The sequence below is a fragment of the Phodopus roborovskii genome, unplaced genomic scaffold (assembly GCF_943737965.1).
Source record: "Phodopus roborovskii unplaced genomic scaffold, PHOROB, whole genome shotgun sequence".
Lineage (NCBI taxonomy): Eukaryota > Metazoa > Chordata > Mammalia > Rodentia > Cricetidae > Phodopus > Phodopus roborovskii.
Window position 1 is genome coordinate 472,602 of NW_026126599.1, and position 14,999 is coordinate 487,600.

The 14,999-nt window shown below is 52.8% G+C and overlaps 1 protein-coding gene across 4 annotated transcripts; it reads right to left on the reverse strand.

Annotated features, from left to right (window-relative positions):
* Window positions 1–1,016: 1,016 nt before the first annotated feature.
* Window positions 1,017–11,607, reverse strand: Nyap1 (neuronal tyrosine phosphorylated phosphoinositide-3-kinase adaptor 1). 4 transcript variants are annotated; one of them, XM_051205182.1, is made up of 7 exons: window positions 11,442–11,607; window positions 10,046–10,197; window positions 8,192–8,547; window positions 5,720–7,234; window positions 4,629–4,838; window positions 4,076–4,185; window positions 1,017–1,930 (listed from the first exon to the last, which is right to left on the reverse strand). In XM_051205182.1, exons 2-7 carry the CDS (start codon window positions 10,111–10,113, stop codon window positions 1,679–1,681), a joined length of 2,511 nt encoding a protein of 836 aa, XP_051061139.1. In that variant the 5' UTR covers window positions 10,114–10,197; window positions 11,442–11,607; the 3' UTR covers window positions 1,017–1,678. The 4 variants fall into 4 exon arrangements, with proteins under 4 accessions (XP_051061139.1, XP_051061136.1, XP_051061138.1 ...); XM_051205179.1 differs by having other exon boundaries at window positions 4,629–4,841; XM_051205181.1 differs by lacking the exon at window positions 11,442–11,607 and adding an exon at window positions 11,148–11,329 and having other exon boundaries at window positions 4,629–4,841.
* Window positions 11,608–14,999: the final 3,392 nt, after the last annotated feature.

Below are 14,999 nucleotides of genomic sequence, written 5' to 3' on the forward strand. Positions count from 1 at the left end.
TGCCTGCCTCTGCCTCCCAAATGCTGGGATTAAAGTGTGAACCACCACTACACTGCCTGGCTCTTACACAAGTATTAAACCACATCTCCAGCCCCTTACTGGGAGATTCTGGACAAGAACTCTACGGCTGACCCCTCCTCAGCCTTCCCCTGGGAGATTCTAAGCCAATGGTCTACTGAGGACATATATCCCCGGCCTTCTCACCTGTCTTATTAGTGTTCTTAGATGACAGCAGCCCTCTTCTCTGTTAGCCCTGCAGCAGTCTATCAGAGTCTGGGAGTTTCAGCTCCCGAAGTAGACTACAAGGTCAGCATCCAGCACTACTTCTGCCTCAGTGTGCGCCAGGAACGCAGCAGATGCTCAGTGAGATTGGAGTGACCAGAGCTGGGGAGATGAGTTCACCGATGGTGCCCTTGTCTAGCAAGCATAAGGAGTTGGGTTTGAACCCCAAGCTCCCAAGTGAAAAGCAGGTATTCACACCTGTGATCCCAGGTAGGAACAGGCAGATAATCCCTGGAGCTTCCTAGCCGGCTACTATTACCAGAATCAGTGAGCTTCAGGATCACTGAGGGTTCCAGAGGGCACTTGAGATCAGACTCTGACCTCCATACACCCTCATGTGTATCCATACATACACTAGGGGACACACACAAGTGCACTCCTCTCTCTCTCTCTCTCTCTCTCACACACACACACACACACACACACACACACACACACACAGAGTGTGATGGACAGCATGATGGAATTCCCACTTACCTCAAACTCTGCCTTTCCTTGTGACTGATCATGGCGGCTCCAGGTGGCACCTTGGACTCCCACCCACCCAGGGCATTGTGGGAAAAGGAACACGTGTAAAAGACAGAGCACACGGGTAAATATAAGAAGCCAGCTCTAGGATCATGAGTCTTTTAATATATTATTCTGAAAAGAAAGGAATTTAAAAAAAGTTCCTGACAGCTTTTTTTTTTTTAATTTAAATAAATACCCCACCCCCTCCACCCTCTTAAGTTTCCCTCTTCCCCCATCATCCCACCCGTCCCTGGCTAGACCCTTACCCCAGAACTAAATAAAACGCCTGTTTTACAGCAGACCACACTCACTACCAAATTCTGGGAAAACTATAAATACTGTCACTGTCTGAGCCTCTGCCTCTGACTGCTCCCCAAGCAGACCCATCCGGCTAAATCTTTAGCCGGGCAAGGATGGCGGAGGTCTTTAGGCACTGGCCTTGGGGAGAGTGCAAATTTAGCCTCGTTTCTCCACCTCCTGCTCAGGAGTAGGTCAGAAGGGCCCAGAATTGCCCTCCAGACTAAAATAAATAACAAAATAAATACCCTTCCCCACTCCCCCGCTCTCAATGAAAGAGCTTGTTTCCCTGTTGCTCCAGTCAATCTCTTATATGTCCCACCCCAACTTCCTCCAAGCCCCGCCTTTTCCCATGGTGATCTCCACCTTGGCCTTCAGGTCAATAAGGAGTCTACACGCTCAGACCCCTCCTTCCAACATCAAGCAAACCCTCCTCCTCCCCCAAATTACTTGGGATGCTACTGGCACCTCAAGTCCCCACGATGGGCCTAGTAGGAACCCTCTTCTAGTTCCCCATCTCTCAAGTCTCAAGTAGACCTGGGCAGGACCCTCCCCTTCCAATCCAGTGTCCCAAGCCGCCCCTGCATCCTCAGATGGCAGTGTCCCAGAGGACCGTGTGCTGCCGGCGGCAGGGCGGGGTGCCGGACTTTCGGGGTTCAGGCCCCCGCCGCCAGCTGGGGAGAATGGGCATGCTCTCTTGCTTGCAGAGCCCCCGGTCGGGGCGGTGACGCGCCTTGATCTCCTTACACACGCAGCGTTTGCGCTCGATCACCTCTAGGAGTTTGCCGTCTCGCTCCCGGGCCGGCTGGGGTGGCAGGGGCAGAGGCAGCACAGGGTGGGTCTGTGCCGGAACCCCAGAGAAAGAAAAATATGTGGGATAGGGCGTGTCAAAGACCTTGCGCCCAAACCAACGACCTCCAGTAGAAACAAACCCTCTCCCAGGCCCTGCATCACGTCCTTTCTCCCAGGATGAGTGTGATGGGACAGGTCTCCAGTTTGGGCACCCTTTCCCCAGTTATGCGCTCTGGTGTTAGACTAGGCTTGCCTGGCCCTGGGAAAGGTGACCTTTAAAAAACCATTTCCCAGCATGCCTTTAATCCTCGCACTTGGGAGGCAGAGGCAGGTAGATCTGAGTTTGAGGCCAGCCTTATCTACAGAGTGAATTTCAGGATAGTCAGGGCTACACAGAGAAACCCTGTCTCGAAAAACCAAAACCAAATCCCAAACACACACACACACACACACACACACACACACACACACACACACACACACACACACACGAAAGAAAAAAGAAAAACAAAGATCTCATTTTCCAACAAAACAGAAAGAGATGAAAGTAGGCAAGAGGCTTGCAAAGAAGAGATTGGGGATGTCAAAAACAGGAGAGAGATTGTTGGGTGGGAGTGAGGGAAGAAATCAAAATATATAATATACATATGTGAAATTATCAAAGAACTTAAAAATAATCTTATGCTAGGAATGAAGCTCAGTTGATAAGAGTGCTTGCTTAGCACTCAGCAAGCCCCAGGTTCCAATGCACAGAACCTCCTAAATCGGGCCTTAGGGCCTATTCTTGTAACCCCAGCATTCTGGGAGTCAGAAGTTCAAAGTTATCCTCAGCTACTTGGTGAGTTGGAGGTCAGTCTGGAATTCATGAATGAAATAATCACAAAAAAAATTGTTGGGCTTGGTGGGCTATGCCTTTAATCCCAGTACTTGGGAGGCAGAGGACGGTGGATTTATGAGTTTGAGGCCAGCCTGGTCTACATGACATGAGTTCCAGGCCAGCCAGGGCTACACAATGAAACTCTGTTTCCAAAAAGAGAAAAAAATATGAGGGTGTGGGGGCTCACTCCTTTGATCCCAGCACTTGGGAGGTAGAGGCTGAAGGCTCTCTCAGCTGGAGGCCAGCGTGGTCTACAGAGTGAGTTTCAGCACAGCCGGGGCTACACAGACTCTGCCTTGAAAAACCAACAAAACAAACAAACCCAACCAAAAAAGATCTTGTTCTAGAAGACCATAAGATCCTTCCTAGTCTTGAAAAACAAACAAAAATACTAGTTTTTCCAGACCAGACATGTATTTTTCAAATTTGCTCTCGAAGGGGGTCTTTTTTTCTAAATCAATAGTTACCCCCATAAACTAGTACTGCCTAGTCGAGCCACCACCCAGGATCCTGCTTCTGTGACCATGTTAAGTGGCCCCATCCTGGAAACTGTTAGTCTCCTTGTCTTTAGATCCTGCTAACATCAGCCAGCCTGACTTTTTTTTTTTTTTCTCTCACTCCTATTTATTTACTAAAAATTTTAAAAAGCATTTCATTTATTCCATATGTGGGAGTGTGGCACGCGCCACAGCTCATGGAGATCAGAAGACAACTCTTGGGTGTTAATTCTCTCCTACCACCTCGTGGCTGCAGAGGACCAAACTCAGCTGTCAGGCTTGGTGGCAAGCACCTTTATCGACTGAGCCTTTTCATCCTGCTTCCTTTTTAAGATTTTTCATTTATTTGTGTATGTGCTTGAGTAAGTATATGCTATCAACTAGACTTGGAGGCCAGAAGACATTGCCCAGTGTGGGGGCTGGGAATTGAACTCTGGACCTTTGCAGCCATCTTTTCTTTTTCTTTTTCCCTTTTTGAGACAGGCTGGTCTGGGACTCCATATGTAGTTCAGAGAGGATGACCTTGAGCTCCTAATCTTCCCGATCCCACTTCCCAAACTGGGATTTCGGGTGTGTGCCTGACAGTGCCCTGACCCCTTTCTTACACTATTTATTATTTTTTAATTTGGTATTTTGAGACAGGATAATTTTTTTTAACATAGCTCAAGCTGGCCTCCAACTCCAGATGAATTATTTTTTGTCTCCACTTCCCTAGAGCACTGGATTACAGGGATGAGTGAGTAGGTCTATCTTTTCTTTCCACACCCAAGCCTTCTTTTCTAACTCCTCCTTCGAAAATAAAACAAAGACCAGATCTCACCTGGCTCAGGGCAACCCTGGGCTGGCTGCAGGGCCGAGGGGTATGGAGCGCAGCCTGTCGGACTCCAGAGGTGGAGGCAGAGCGGCCTAGGCGGTACCCTCCTGTGAAATCTAGGCCCAAAAAGCAGAGATAAGAAGAGAGACCAAAGATGCCTAGTCCCTGAAGAGGCTGTAGGCCAAACTGTCCCCTGCCTCTTCAAAAGAAAGGAGATGGAGATACGGTGTTAAGATTCAGGATTCTAGGGTGGGAGTATGGCTTGGTGGTAGAGCCCCTGCCTAGAATCCCCCAGTGAGGGGCTGGGGGTGTGGCTCAGTGGTAGAACCCCTGCCTAGAATCCCCCAGTGAGGGGCTGAGGGTGTGGTTCCATGGAAAAGCCCCTGCTTTGCAAGGGGAACTCCTGGGTTCCTTTCAAAGTGCAAGAAATATTTTTCAAAGGTTAACGGCCTTAAACATGAAGTTGATAGATAGTAAGTCGGGCAGGATGGTCCCAGGTGGATCCTGGCAGATACCTGACCCACCCATCTCCATACAGAGTATGAGGGCAAGGTGTCACCTCCATTCCGGTGGCAGGCCGGGAAAGTCTGACAAGGGACTGGCAGCGCCGTGCGGCTCCCTCCTCGATCATGGTGGATCCTGGCCAACAGACCCTCTGCCCCCTGGCTCCTCACAGGGATCCCTGATGCCACAGCACCCCTGTCCTCATGCTCCACTTTGCCTGGACCCTCCGTACTGCCATTCCAGGCCCGGGCACCGTCCTCCACTTCTGCTGGGATAACAAAAAAAGCTTAGTGTCTGCAGGCGGGAGGGGCCTTTCTGTCCCCGGCAAGCACATACAATGCAGCATGGGTGGCCCTTCTGCAAATCACAACCGGAATGGGAAAGGCTGTACCTCTCACTTCCCCAACACACACCCCAGACCCACCCCCGCCTTTTTACCCATTGTTACCATCACTAGGGTTCAGGGTCATATATGTGTGCTCTGTTCAGAAAACCCTTCCCCTAGCCAGCGGGGCTTTCTCTACCCTAGCTTTGGCTTTTAAACCTCTCCAGGTCCAGACAGGTTTCGAATGAACACCTTGGAAAACAGGGGTGCTGTCTCGCAGTGGGGAGAATCCCAAATCCTGATCTCAGAAAGGGGGTAGAGAGGTTATGTTGAGTGTATAGAGTGGGGGGAAGGGCTGTACGTGAACTGAGCCCATCTCTGAGAGCAGGCCTGGCAGAGCATTGCGTTGCCTGGCAACGGTAGGGGCCTCTCTCTCCTCTCACTCCTGTCTGGATGGGTTGCCATGGTAATAGCTGGGAGGCAGCTGTGTTTGGCTCCTAGTGTGCACACACTCACAAACACACACCCTTGCAGCCCAAGGAAGGGAGGGGCAGAGGGTGGAGCAGCGTGAGAAGGGTTCTACCCCAGCCCCTACCCCAGACCTTCCTACCTTTTCCTGAACACATTTGGAGACACCGCCCCTCCTCCATCCATTCATTCTGCTCCCCATCCCCATCTATCTGGTCTCCCAGGAAACTCGCCAGGTCAGGACAATGGACCTGTGGTTTCTAAATACCTCCCTTCGTTTTCACCCCCTACCCCCCTGACCCAAAGCACCGGCAACACACCCACACCCACACCCAGTCCCCATCCTCACTCACTGTCTGGCTCCTTTGCTCTCTTTCCTCCATACAGGACCTTCCTCTGTAGAGCCCAGCCTGCCCCAAACGCGGCACCCATCCCCTCTTCCTCTTCTGGTGTCCCTGCACTGGTGATAACATGGGCACAGGAGATGCTGGCAAAGGCACCCCCATCAGTCCCTGGCTCTTGCAGCTGGATCTTGACCATGGGGGATGGCGCTCCCATTCCACAGCCCTTGTTCAGCACCCCCCCAGCCTTGAGACTATCATAGGCAGGGGGTCTCTTGAGCCCAGCTGCTGTGGCTGGGTAGGTCCAGAGAGGGGTCAGGGGACCTGCAGTTGGATCCGGAAGGCTGTGGGGGGAGGCCAGGCAGCTACGGTGGTGGAGGACCCCAGCTGCTGAGCCCATAGCTCCACTATGGGGGCTGGATTTCCCTGGTACAGGGGGCCTGGAACTGGCACACAGCATTCCATGGAGAACTGAAATCTCCTCTGTCTTTGGCTCCCCAACACCTAGGGGTGGACCGGCTGGCAGGACCGAGTGTGTGGTCACTTTCACCGCAGAATACACCATAGTGTACGACACGGCCTTGTCCTTGGGGGGGCCGGGTAGCAAGGCAGCTGAGGCAGGGTGGGCTGCCGGTACCCCTGCCACTTTGGGGCAGATCATGCTGTGAGAGTTGGGGAGCTCCCGCTCCCCACGGGTCTGGCCTGAGCCCTGGGGTGGCAATGGTGTTGAGTGGCTCCTGGCTCGGCCTGATGGTCCCAGCAATAGCAGGTTGGCAGCAGGAGGCGGAGGCGGCAGGGGAGGCGTCTCCCGCTCTCGAGCAGGCACTTGGGGAGCTGGGGTGGAACCAGTTGGCTCCTTGGAGTGGCAGAGGACCGGTAGCCTTGAGACCCCATCGCCAGGGGCTCGTGAAGCAGACTTGCCTTGGGGGAAGGCCAGGAGTGGAGGGCGGTGCTGAAGGAGGTTTGGAAAAGGTGGGGGTATTTCACAAGGAGTGGTCTTGGTGGGTGTCCCATCCCTCCGGCTCGGGAGAGCTGAAGCAGGACGGCGGTGGGGGTGAGGGTGGGGCTGGAGGGCATGAGGCTGTTGTGGAGGGGAGGGCACCATCAACGGAGGAGGCCCGTTGGCTCTGCCGTCTCCTGCCTCTTCAGGCAGGGGGTACTTCATCTCTTCATATATAGCCTCGCTGTCTTCAGAGTCCGAATCGGCACCTGCTGGAGGGGTTGGGCCTCCACTTCCAAGAGGAGGCCCAGTCGGGCCTCCTCCACTTCGTCCTCCTCCACGAAAGACATCCCCCACCATTTCAATGTACACGGGCTCTTCTTCTTGGGCACCTGCATCCAGGTCTCCGGCTATTCGAGAAGCCCTGCTGAGGCGTTGCAGCGGCAGGTTCCCCCCTCGAGGACAAGGGGCTGGGGCACAAGGCTCATCGAAGGACACAGACAGCTGGGTGTTGGGGCTTCGCCTGGGTTTTTGTGGTGGAACCTTCCGGCTTGATTCTCGGCACTCAGGGGTTGGCTTCTGAGAGCCTAAGTAGGATGGGAAGGAGAGAAAGAAATGGGGTTTGAATACAAAGCATCTAACATGCCAGGTTAACTGCTGTACCACTGAGCCATGCTCCCAGCCCTTTACTGGGGGATTCTAGACAGGTGCTCTATCATTGAGCCACGCCCCCAGCCCCTCTTTGGGGGATTCTAGGCAGGTGCTCTACAACTAAGCCACACCCTCAGTCCCTCACTGGGGGATTCTAAGCAGGTGCTCTACCACTGAGGCATGTTCACAGCTGTTGTTTTTTTTGTTTTAATATTTTTTTTTTTTTGTCTTTTAAGATAGGCCTCTAAGTTGTCCATATTGGCCTTGAACTTACTCTATAGCGAAGGGGGAGAATTCCTTTTTGACCTCTCGACCCATCTTAAAGGACATCTTTATCGAGTCACCTTTCCCACAACCTTCTACTCAGAGCCCATTAAGTTCCTTTTCCTTCTAGTTCTGTTTTGTTTGTTTGAGACAGGGTCTCCCTGTGTAGCCTTGGCTAGCCTGGGTAGGTAGTTCAGGCTGGCCTTGAACTCACAGAGATCGTCCTGTCTCTGTCTGGAGTATTGGAATTAAAGGCCAGTGCTGTCATGTCTAGGATTTTGTTGGTTTGTTTTCTCTTCAGCTTTTTGTTTGTTTTTTCTTTTCTTCTTCTAAGACTGGGTCTCACCCTAGGCTAGCATCCTACCTCAGCCCCGTTAGGAACTTCTACTTACCTTTGTGTCCTTTCCTAAGAACTATTTTTGAGGGAGTGTCTCCTGCCCTTGAATGGTTCATCTGAGGTCCATCTAAAAGGAACCCCCTATTCCTTTTGAGAATGGAACTTTCCACTTCCTTGGCTCTTGGCTGAATGAACCCTCCCAGAGACACTCCCCCCCCCCCAGCACGGAATGGATCCTGCTGGCTGCCAGCTTGCTCTGAAGAGGGATGGGGGAACAGGATGGTTGTCTCACCTGCTTTCTTACTTGGCGGTGTCTCTGCCCCTGATCCTGCCATGCTGAGCTTGGTACTGGGGTGTCTCCGGGGCTTAGCCGGGGGTCTTCGGGTGCTACTGTCCTCTATGAGACCTCCCCCACCTCCTGCAGGTCCACCCCCTACACTATCCATGCTGCCCACTGAATGGCAGGAGAGAGAGCGTGGGGCCATGGCGCTTCGGCAGGGGTGAGGGGTGTGTTCCTGGGATGCGGGCATCGTCATGAAGCCCATCCTGAGGGACCTTCGAAGTGAAGCAATGTCCCGTACTCGGACCCCAGGCCCTGGGACAGCCCCAGGCCCCACTGGGCCTGTGGGGGCTGTTTCTTTACTGGAGCTAGGGAGAGAGAACAGGATGGAACAGAAGTTAGACATCGGCCCTCCAACTTTCCTTCCTCCATCTCAGGGGATGGCCTTTTCAAGGATGGAACAACTGTTTCCCCAGTGAGGACAGGAGCCTGGGGTAGGGACATCTGAAGGTCTAAGGTAATGCTTTTGGGCAGATTCTTTGGACTTAAGAAAAGCCAGGCATTGGGGGGTGGGGGGAAACAGCATACAGTGTGAGAAGTGAAAAAAATGGTATAAGACAGTGTCCCTGATGCTGACCAACCACCCAACTTGTACACAGCCCGTTATGTGGAGAAAGATACAATCCAGGCAACAGCCACCTGGCAGACAAGCAGACAGACACACCTGCCACTGTGACTCCTCACATGCTAGCCCACACCTGGCTTCCGGCCTCCCTTCATGCCCTGCTACTGTGATCTCCGTTGTCGCATCTCAGGCCACCTCTTCCAGAGGCAGGGTGTGATGCCTGAATCATTACAGCAGCCTCCCTGGGTGCATGAGTGAGCGCGGCTCTCTCTCCCCCTCCCTCCCTCTCCTTTCTCTCTTTCTCCCTCTCTCCCCCTCTGCTGCCCTCTCTCTGTCAACCTCTCCAGCTCACTCCCAATCCCTTTCTCTGTCCTGGGTGAGTGAAGCAGGGTGGCTGGCAGAGCAGAGGGGAAGCTGCTGTGGGGTGGGCTCTCATTAAAGCCCTGACTACTAACCCTTCATTAGGGAGAGATCACTGTAGTGATCGCTCTGATTAATCTAATTAACAACAAGAATTAAACTCCACAGCTTCGAGGAGGGAGAAGGGAGCTGGGAGGTGGTTCTGACTCAGACGCCAAGAGGCTGTGTAGTCAAGGGGAAAGGAGGAGAAGGAAGCTGAGAGGCTAGGCCTGGGTTCCTGTGAGGGCAAGGAGAAAGAGTTGGTAGCGTTGGAAGAGTGAGAGGAATGGGGGACTCTACCTGGCTCCTCTGTAGGCTTAGCCTATAAATCCCCTAACGCCACACACACACACACACACACACACACACACACACACACACACACACACCTCTTTAGTCAGTCACTTCCCCCAACAGAGGAAGCTGTGTGGGAGACATGAATGCTCGAGGCCCCTAAAACGACCCTTTCCCTAGACCCTGTGAAGACAGTGGGGCCTGCCCTTTCCAAGGTCAGGTGACGGGAAAACCAGCAGCCAGAGTCTTAAAATAACAGCAAAGAGACTTGGGGCCCATAGGCTTAGGGAGAAACCAGGAGGGCTCTTCAAAGCTGGAAGGTGTACTCCTGGCCATAACCCTCTTCCAGGGAGCTAGGAACAAGTCTGGGATCAAACCTGTGCACTTGCAGCCATTCTGTGCTAAGTGGAAGAATCAATGGGGGTGGGGGGGCAGAACTCACACTGGTGACAAGGCTGATGGCCTCAGGAGGGGCTGTGGCTGAGCAAAATGCGAAGGCCCAGGGGACTGTGCAACAGGCCGTGGGACAGGCTGGGGCCCAACCTTACCTCCTTTTGGCCTCCTCTTCTTTGTGCTGTCTCCACTCCAGCTTGGTTTTTCGGTAGAGAAGGTTCATGTCGTGGGGCAAGAGGTGGGGGCTGAGGGGCCCTGCTTAATGCCACCAGGCCCGGGGGGCGGCCCTCCCTGGGTCCCGGATCCACTTGATAAGGGGAATGGGTAAGAAGGAGAAAGAGGAAGATAAGGTTGGAGAGGGAAAAAAAGGGGCAGAGACACAATTTGGGTCTTCAGAAGAGGAAAATACAGGCACAGAATATCCAATACAGTCTATGGGACCCTCCCAGACACAGACAGACAGACAGACAGAGAAGCTTGAGTGTGCAGAGTCACACACCCTGACAAAGGTGTTTGGAGCCACTCTGGGGAGATCAGGTTGACACAGATTTCCATCCTGTGTAAATACATTCTGAACCGACAGAGACAGACACCTCACAAACATACAGCGACTCTGTAGGCACAGAGCACATTTCCAGCCACCACCCCGACACAGACATATCTATAAACGGGCAGACATAGAGGGGCATAGGTAAACACAAACCCAGGAACAGCAAACACAGACATAAACACCCACCGACACACCCACCGACACACACAGACCTCTAAGCACACAAAATCTGCTATCAGTCTGGCCACACCTACAGACAAGGAGTTGTGCTCAGGGCCTACTTGCGTACATTGCACCCAACTAGGGAAAGGTGGGGGGGGGCAGTTAGGCTTGCTACCCTCTCTTGGGCCCCGAGGCTTGGTGGGGTATCATCAGGACAGGGTGGGGATGCTGAAGGGCGGATGGTGATACTGAGTTGGGTAACTAAAATCCCACCCATCCATCTACCTTCACTCCCTGGTGTCCCTGCTTTTCCAATCCTGGGCCTGGACCTCCGTCCACCTCTATTCGAGCTCTCTGGTCCCTCAGCAACGGTTTCAGCCTTCCTCCTCTCGCTGATGGCCCAAATCAAATCTACCTTCTTTCTGCTCCAGGATTTGGGAGAACCCCGGCTTCCCCTGGTAGTCCCGCCCCCGAATCCCACCCTGGCGGGGGCGGGGGTCTCCAGCCTGGCCCCATAGCAACCTTCTGGGCTGCGGCCTCCATACCTGCGCTTTTGCGTCCCTTCCCCCAAACACTCTTTCGCCTTCAGCCTCACGTCTCCTCCCTGGAGCCCCTCCTCACAGCCGTCCTCCTCCTTCCCCAGTTTGTTCCAAACCTGGCCTGCTTCATCCCCCCCCCTTCCATCCAAGGGCCCCAGGTTTCCCCGGGCACCCCCTCCTCTTCCCCTTGTCCTGCTACCCTGGGTGTCTCCGCCTCTCGCCCCGCCAATCCTCCCTGCCCCTAGTGCCCCCATCACCACCTCCCCACAAGAAGCCTCCCCAGTTTCTACATCACCGTACCTGGCCTGCCGGGCGCCGGCCCCCCCATGCCGGGCTCCGCCCGGAGCAGGAGGAGGGAGGAGGAGAGACAGAGAGAGATCGGGGGAGCCGAACTGGGCCCTGCCGCAGAGACAGCCCCGCCTTCGGGTCCGCCCCCAGACCCGCCCCCGGCCCCCAAACCCACCCTTCCACACCCTCCAAGGACAGAGCGGGAACGGCGGTGCGGCGCTGCACCAGCAGGTTGGGGTGGAGGCCACAGGACCCGCGGAGCGGGCAAGGGAGCTTGCGAAGGTCTTAGGGTACGGGAGTCCGGCTCCCCAGCTTTCGGCTGTCTGGTCCTAAGCGACCCGAGCCCCCTGCCCATCCGGGCAGTGCTGGGTTGGGTCTCCCAAACCCTAAGCGGAGCGGGATGCTCAGCAGCGCCCCCCAGCGGGAGTCTGGAGGTCGCACCCACCCGCGAACCCGGTGCGCCTTAGCGTTCCCGGGTGGGAGGCTGCGGCCGCGGTCCCTGGGTACTGCTAAGCGGTGAGCCTGGCAGAGGGGATTCAAGTCGGCAGTCCAAAAATCGGCGCATCTGTTCAGCAGGGGGCGTGCTTTTTTGGCCTAGGCTCCGCCGTGCCCCCACCCCTATCCCGCCCTAGGTGAGGGGAGGGCACGAGAGTTGGCAGGCTTGGTGCTGGGCCTCCTCCCAGGCGCCCGGACCTTGTTCCATCGTGTGGGGCTCAAAGTCTTCCGCACGTCCGCCCCCGCGGGCCAAGTCATCTTCTACTAACCTTTGACTCCGTGGGCACCGCCCGTCAGGATCTGGGCGCACCAGGTTGGCCTCTGCCAGAGACCACCCAGGGCACCGCCTGGGAGCGGTTGGGGATGTGACCTCACCCCTCCCCTTTCTTGAGCTTTTCTCATCAACCGGTTGACAAATTCCTTGCTTGAATCAGTTTTGACACTTAGCTCTGTGGTTGGGTAAATAAGTCTCAAGAAGACCTCGTATGTACCCTCCACTGACTGAAAAATGGGATCCTTGCAAAGTATGCACACCCTAGTCTCTGGTACCTGTGGATGCTTTGCAATGCGGCAAAGTCTTTGCAGGTGTACTGTGTGGCCTCAAGCAAATCTCGTTACTTGTTGGAGCCATGCATCTTTTCATACCTGGCTCAATTAATGTTATTGGAGGCATGGCCCGCTGTGGCACACACCTGTGATCCCAGCATTCCTCAGGTGGAAATGGATCTTCAGTTCAAGGTCATCCTCAGCTACAGAAGTTCGAAGCTAATGTGGCCTTCGTGAGATTCTAAATAAAGTCCTTAGGAAGGAAGAGGTGTTGTAAGTGAAGAGCCCAGAAATTTGTTTCCTGGACTTTAGGACCTGGCCCTACAGCCCTTGTTTACTATGGCTAATGCAGAACAGATAGGCAAGAGTGAATGAATTTTTAACAAGAAGATAAGAATAAATAGATGGGGGCGGGCAGGTAGGCAGGAATTGGTTTTTTTTTTTTTTTTAGTCTTATGATTTACTTTTTTGTTGTTGTTGTTTTGTTTTGTTTTTTTTTTTTTTTTTTTTGATTTTTCGAGACAGGGTTTCTCAGGCTTTGGGACCTGTCCTGGAACTGGCTCTGTATGTAGATCAGGCTAGCCTCGAACTCACAGAGAACTGCCTGCCTCTGCCTCCCTAGTGCTAGGATTAAAGGCAAGCACCACTAATACCCACTGAGATTTACTTGTTATTTTATGTGCATTGGGATTTGCATGTATGTCTGAGAGTGTCAGATTTCCTGGAACTAGAGTTAGAGACAGTTGGGAATTGCCATGTAGGTTCTGGGAATTGAACCTAGGTCCACTGAGCCATCTTCAGCCCCCCCCCCCTTTTTTTTTTTTTTTTTGGTTTTCCATACATGGTTTCTCTGTGTATTCCTGGCTGTGTTGGGGCTCAACACTGTAGACCTGACTGGCCTTGAACTCAGAGATCCACTTGCCTTTCCCTCCAGAGTGCTGGGATTAAAGGTATGTGCAACTACACACAGCTAGGAATTTCTTTAAAAAACAAAACAAAAAACCTTGCTTAACCTCAAAATAAGGTTAGAGGACCTGTGTGGGGGGTGGCACATGCCTTTAATCCCAGCCTGCCTGGGTTATCTTGTTAATTCAAGGCTAGTCTGGGAAACATGCTGAGAGCCTCCCTCAAAAAAGTGAAAAGAGAGGCCAGGATGGTGGTGATTAGAGGAGCCCAGTGGTGGTGGCACACACCTGTAATGCCAGCATTTAGGAGGCAGAGGCAGGCAGATCTCTGAGTTAGAGGCCAGCCTGGTCTACAGAGTGAGTTCTCAAACAAACAAACAAAAAGTAAAAAGAGGGTTGGCAATGTAGACAGTTGGTAGAACACTTAACTAGCATGCCTAGTTTGATGGCCAGCACCATCACCAATACCACCACAACAATAAAAGTGATTAGAATTTCCTGTGAGTGTCCCATGTGGCTTACACTTGTAATTCTTGAATAGTGGCAGAAGGATCAGGAGTTCACGTGCCGATTAGCTTGGGCTATATAAGATCCTATCTTTAAAAAAACAATGACATGAGCTACAGCAAGGAGTATCCCCATATAATCCTAAAATTTGCCTTAGAAAAACAAGTGGATGCTTTGGAGCCTCTCTCTGTAGACCAGGCTAGCCTCGAACTCACAGAGATCCACCTCCCTCTGAGTGCTGGGATTAAAGGCATTTGCCACCAATGCCTAGCTGGCAGATTTTTTTTCTTTTTTTAAGACAGGATTTTACTATATAGCCATGGCTGACCTAGAACCTGATATGTAGACGAAGCTGGCCTTGGATTCAGAGATCTGCCTGCCTCCACCTAAATGCTGGGATTAAAGATGTGTGCCACCATTGTCTCAGTCTTCTGTAGCCCAGGCTTGCCTCTTAGTCACTATGTACCAAGAATAACCTCTAGAGTGCTGAGATTATAGGTGTGTACCACTATACATGGTTTACTGGTGCTAGAGATGGTACCAACTGTTTCATTTATATAAAGCAAGCACCCTACTAAGCTATGCCTCCAGCCTAACCAAGGGCTCTTCCTTCTTTCCTTCTGTCTGTCTTCCTGCTGCTGTTGAAATATGATCTCCTGTAGCTGAGGCTGGCCTTGAACAATTCATCCACCGGCCTCTAGGCCGCCTCCCAAGATCTGGGATTATAGGGGAGTACACACTCTGCCACACCCAGCTAGCACTTAAGAACAGTTCTGCTTGAGTAAAATTAATTAGGACCCATCTCTTTCCAAACTCCTGAGTGACAGCAGATGCTGCCTTTAGATCCTGCTTTGGCTGAAAGACTCCCACTCGGAATGCCAAGTTATGAGTGCCAAGAAAGAAAAATGGCAGCTGGGAGTTTTTTCATGCCAGGCACAGAGTAGACCCTTTATATGTGTATTCTCCTTCATAATGGTCAGGGAATAGTATGGGAGAGGTGCGAAAGGCTGGGAGGTGGAAAGGGCTGGCTAGGAGTGGTCTTCAGGTACACCTCTGGGGTAGTTTTGTGAACACAAGTGTGTGTTCAACCATTGTGGGCAAAATAGAGTTGAGCAAG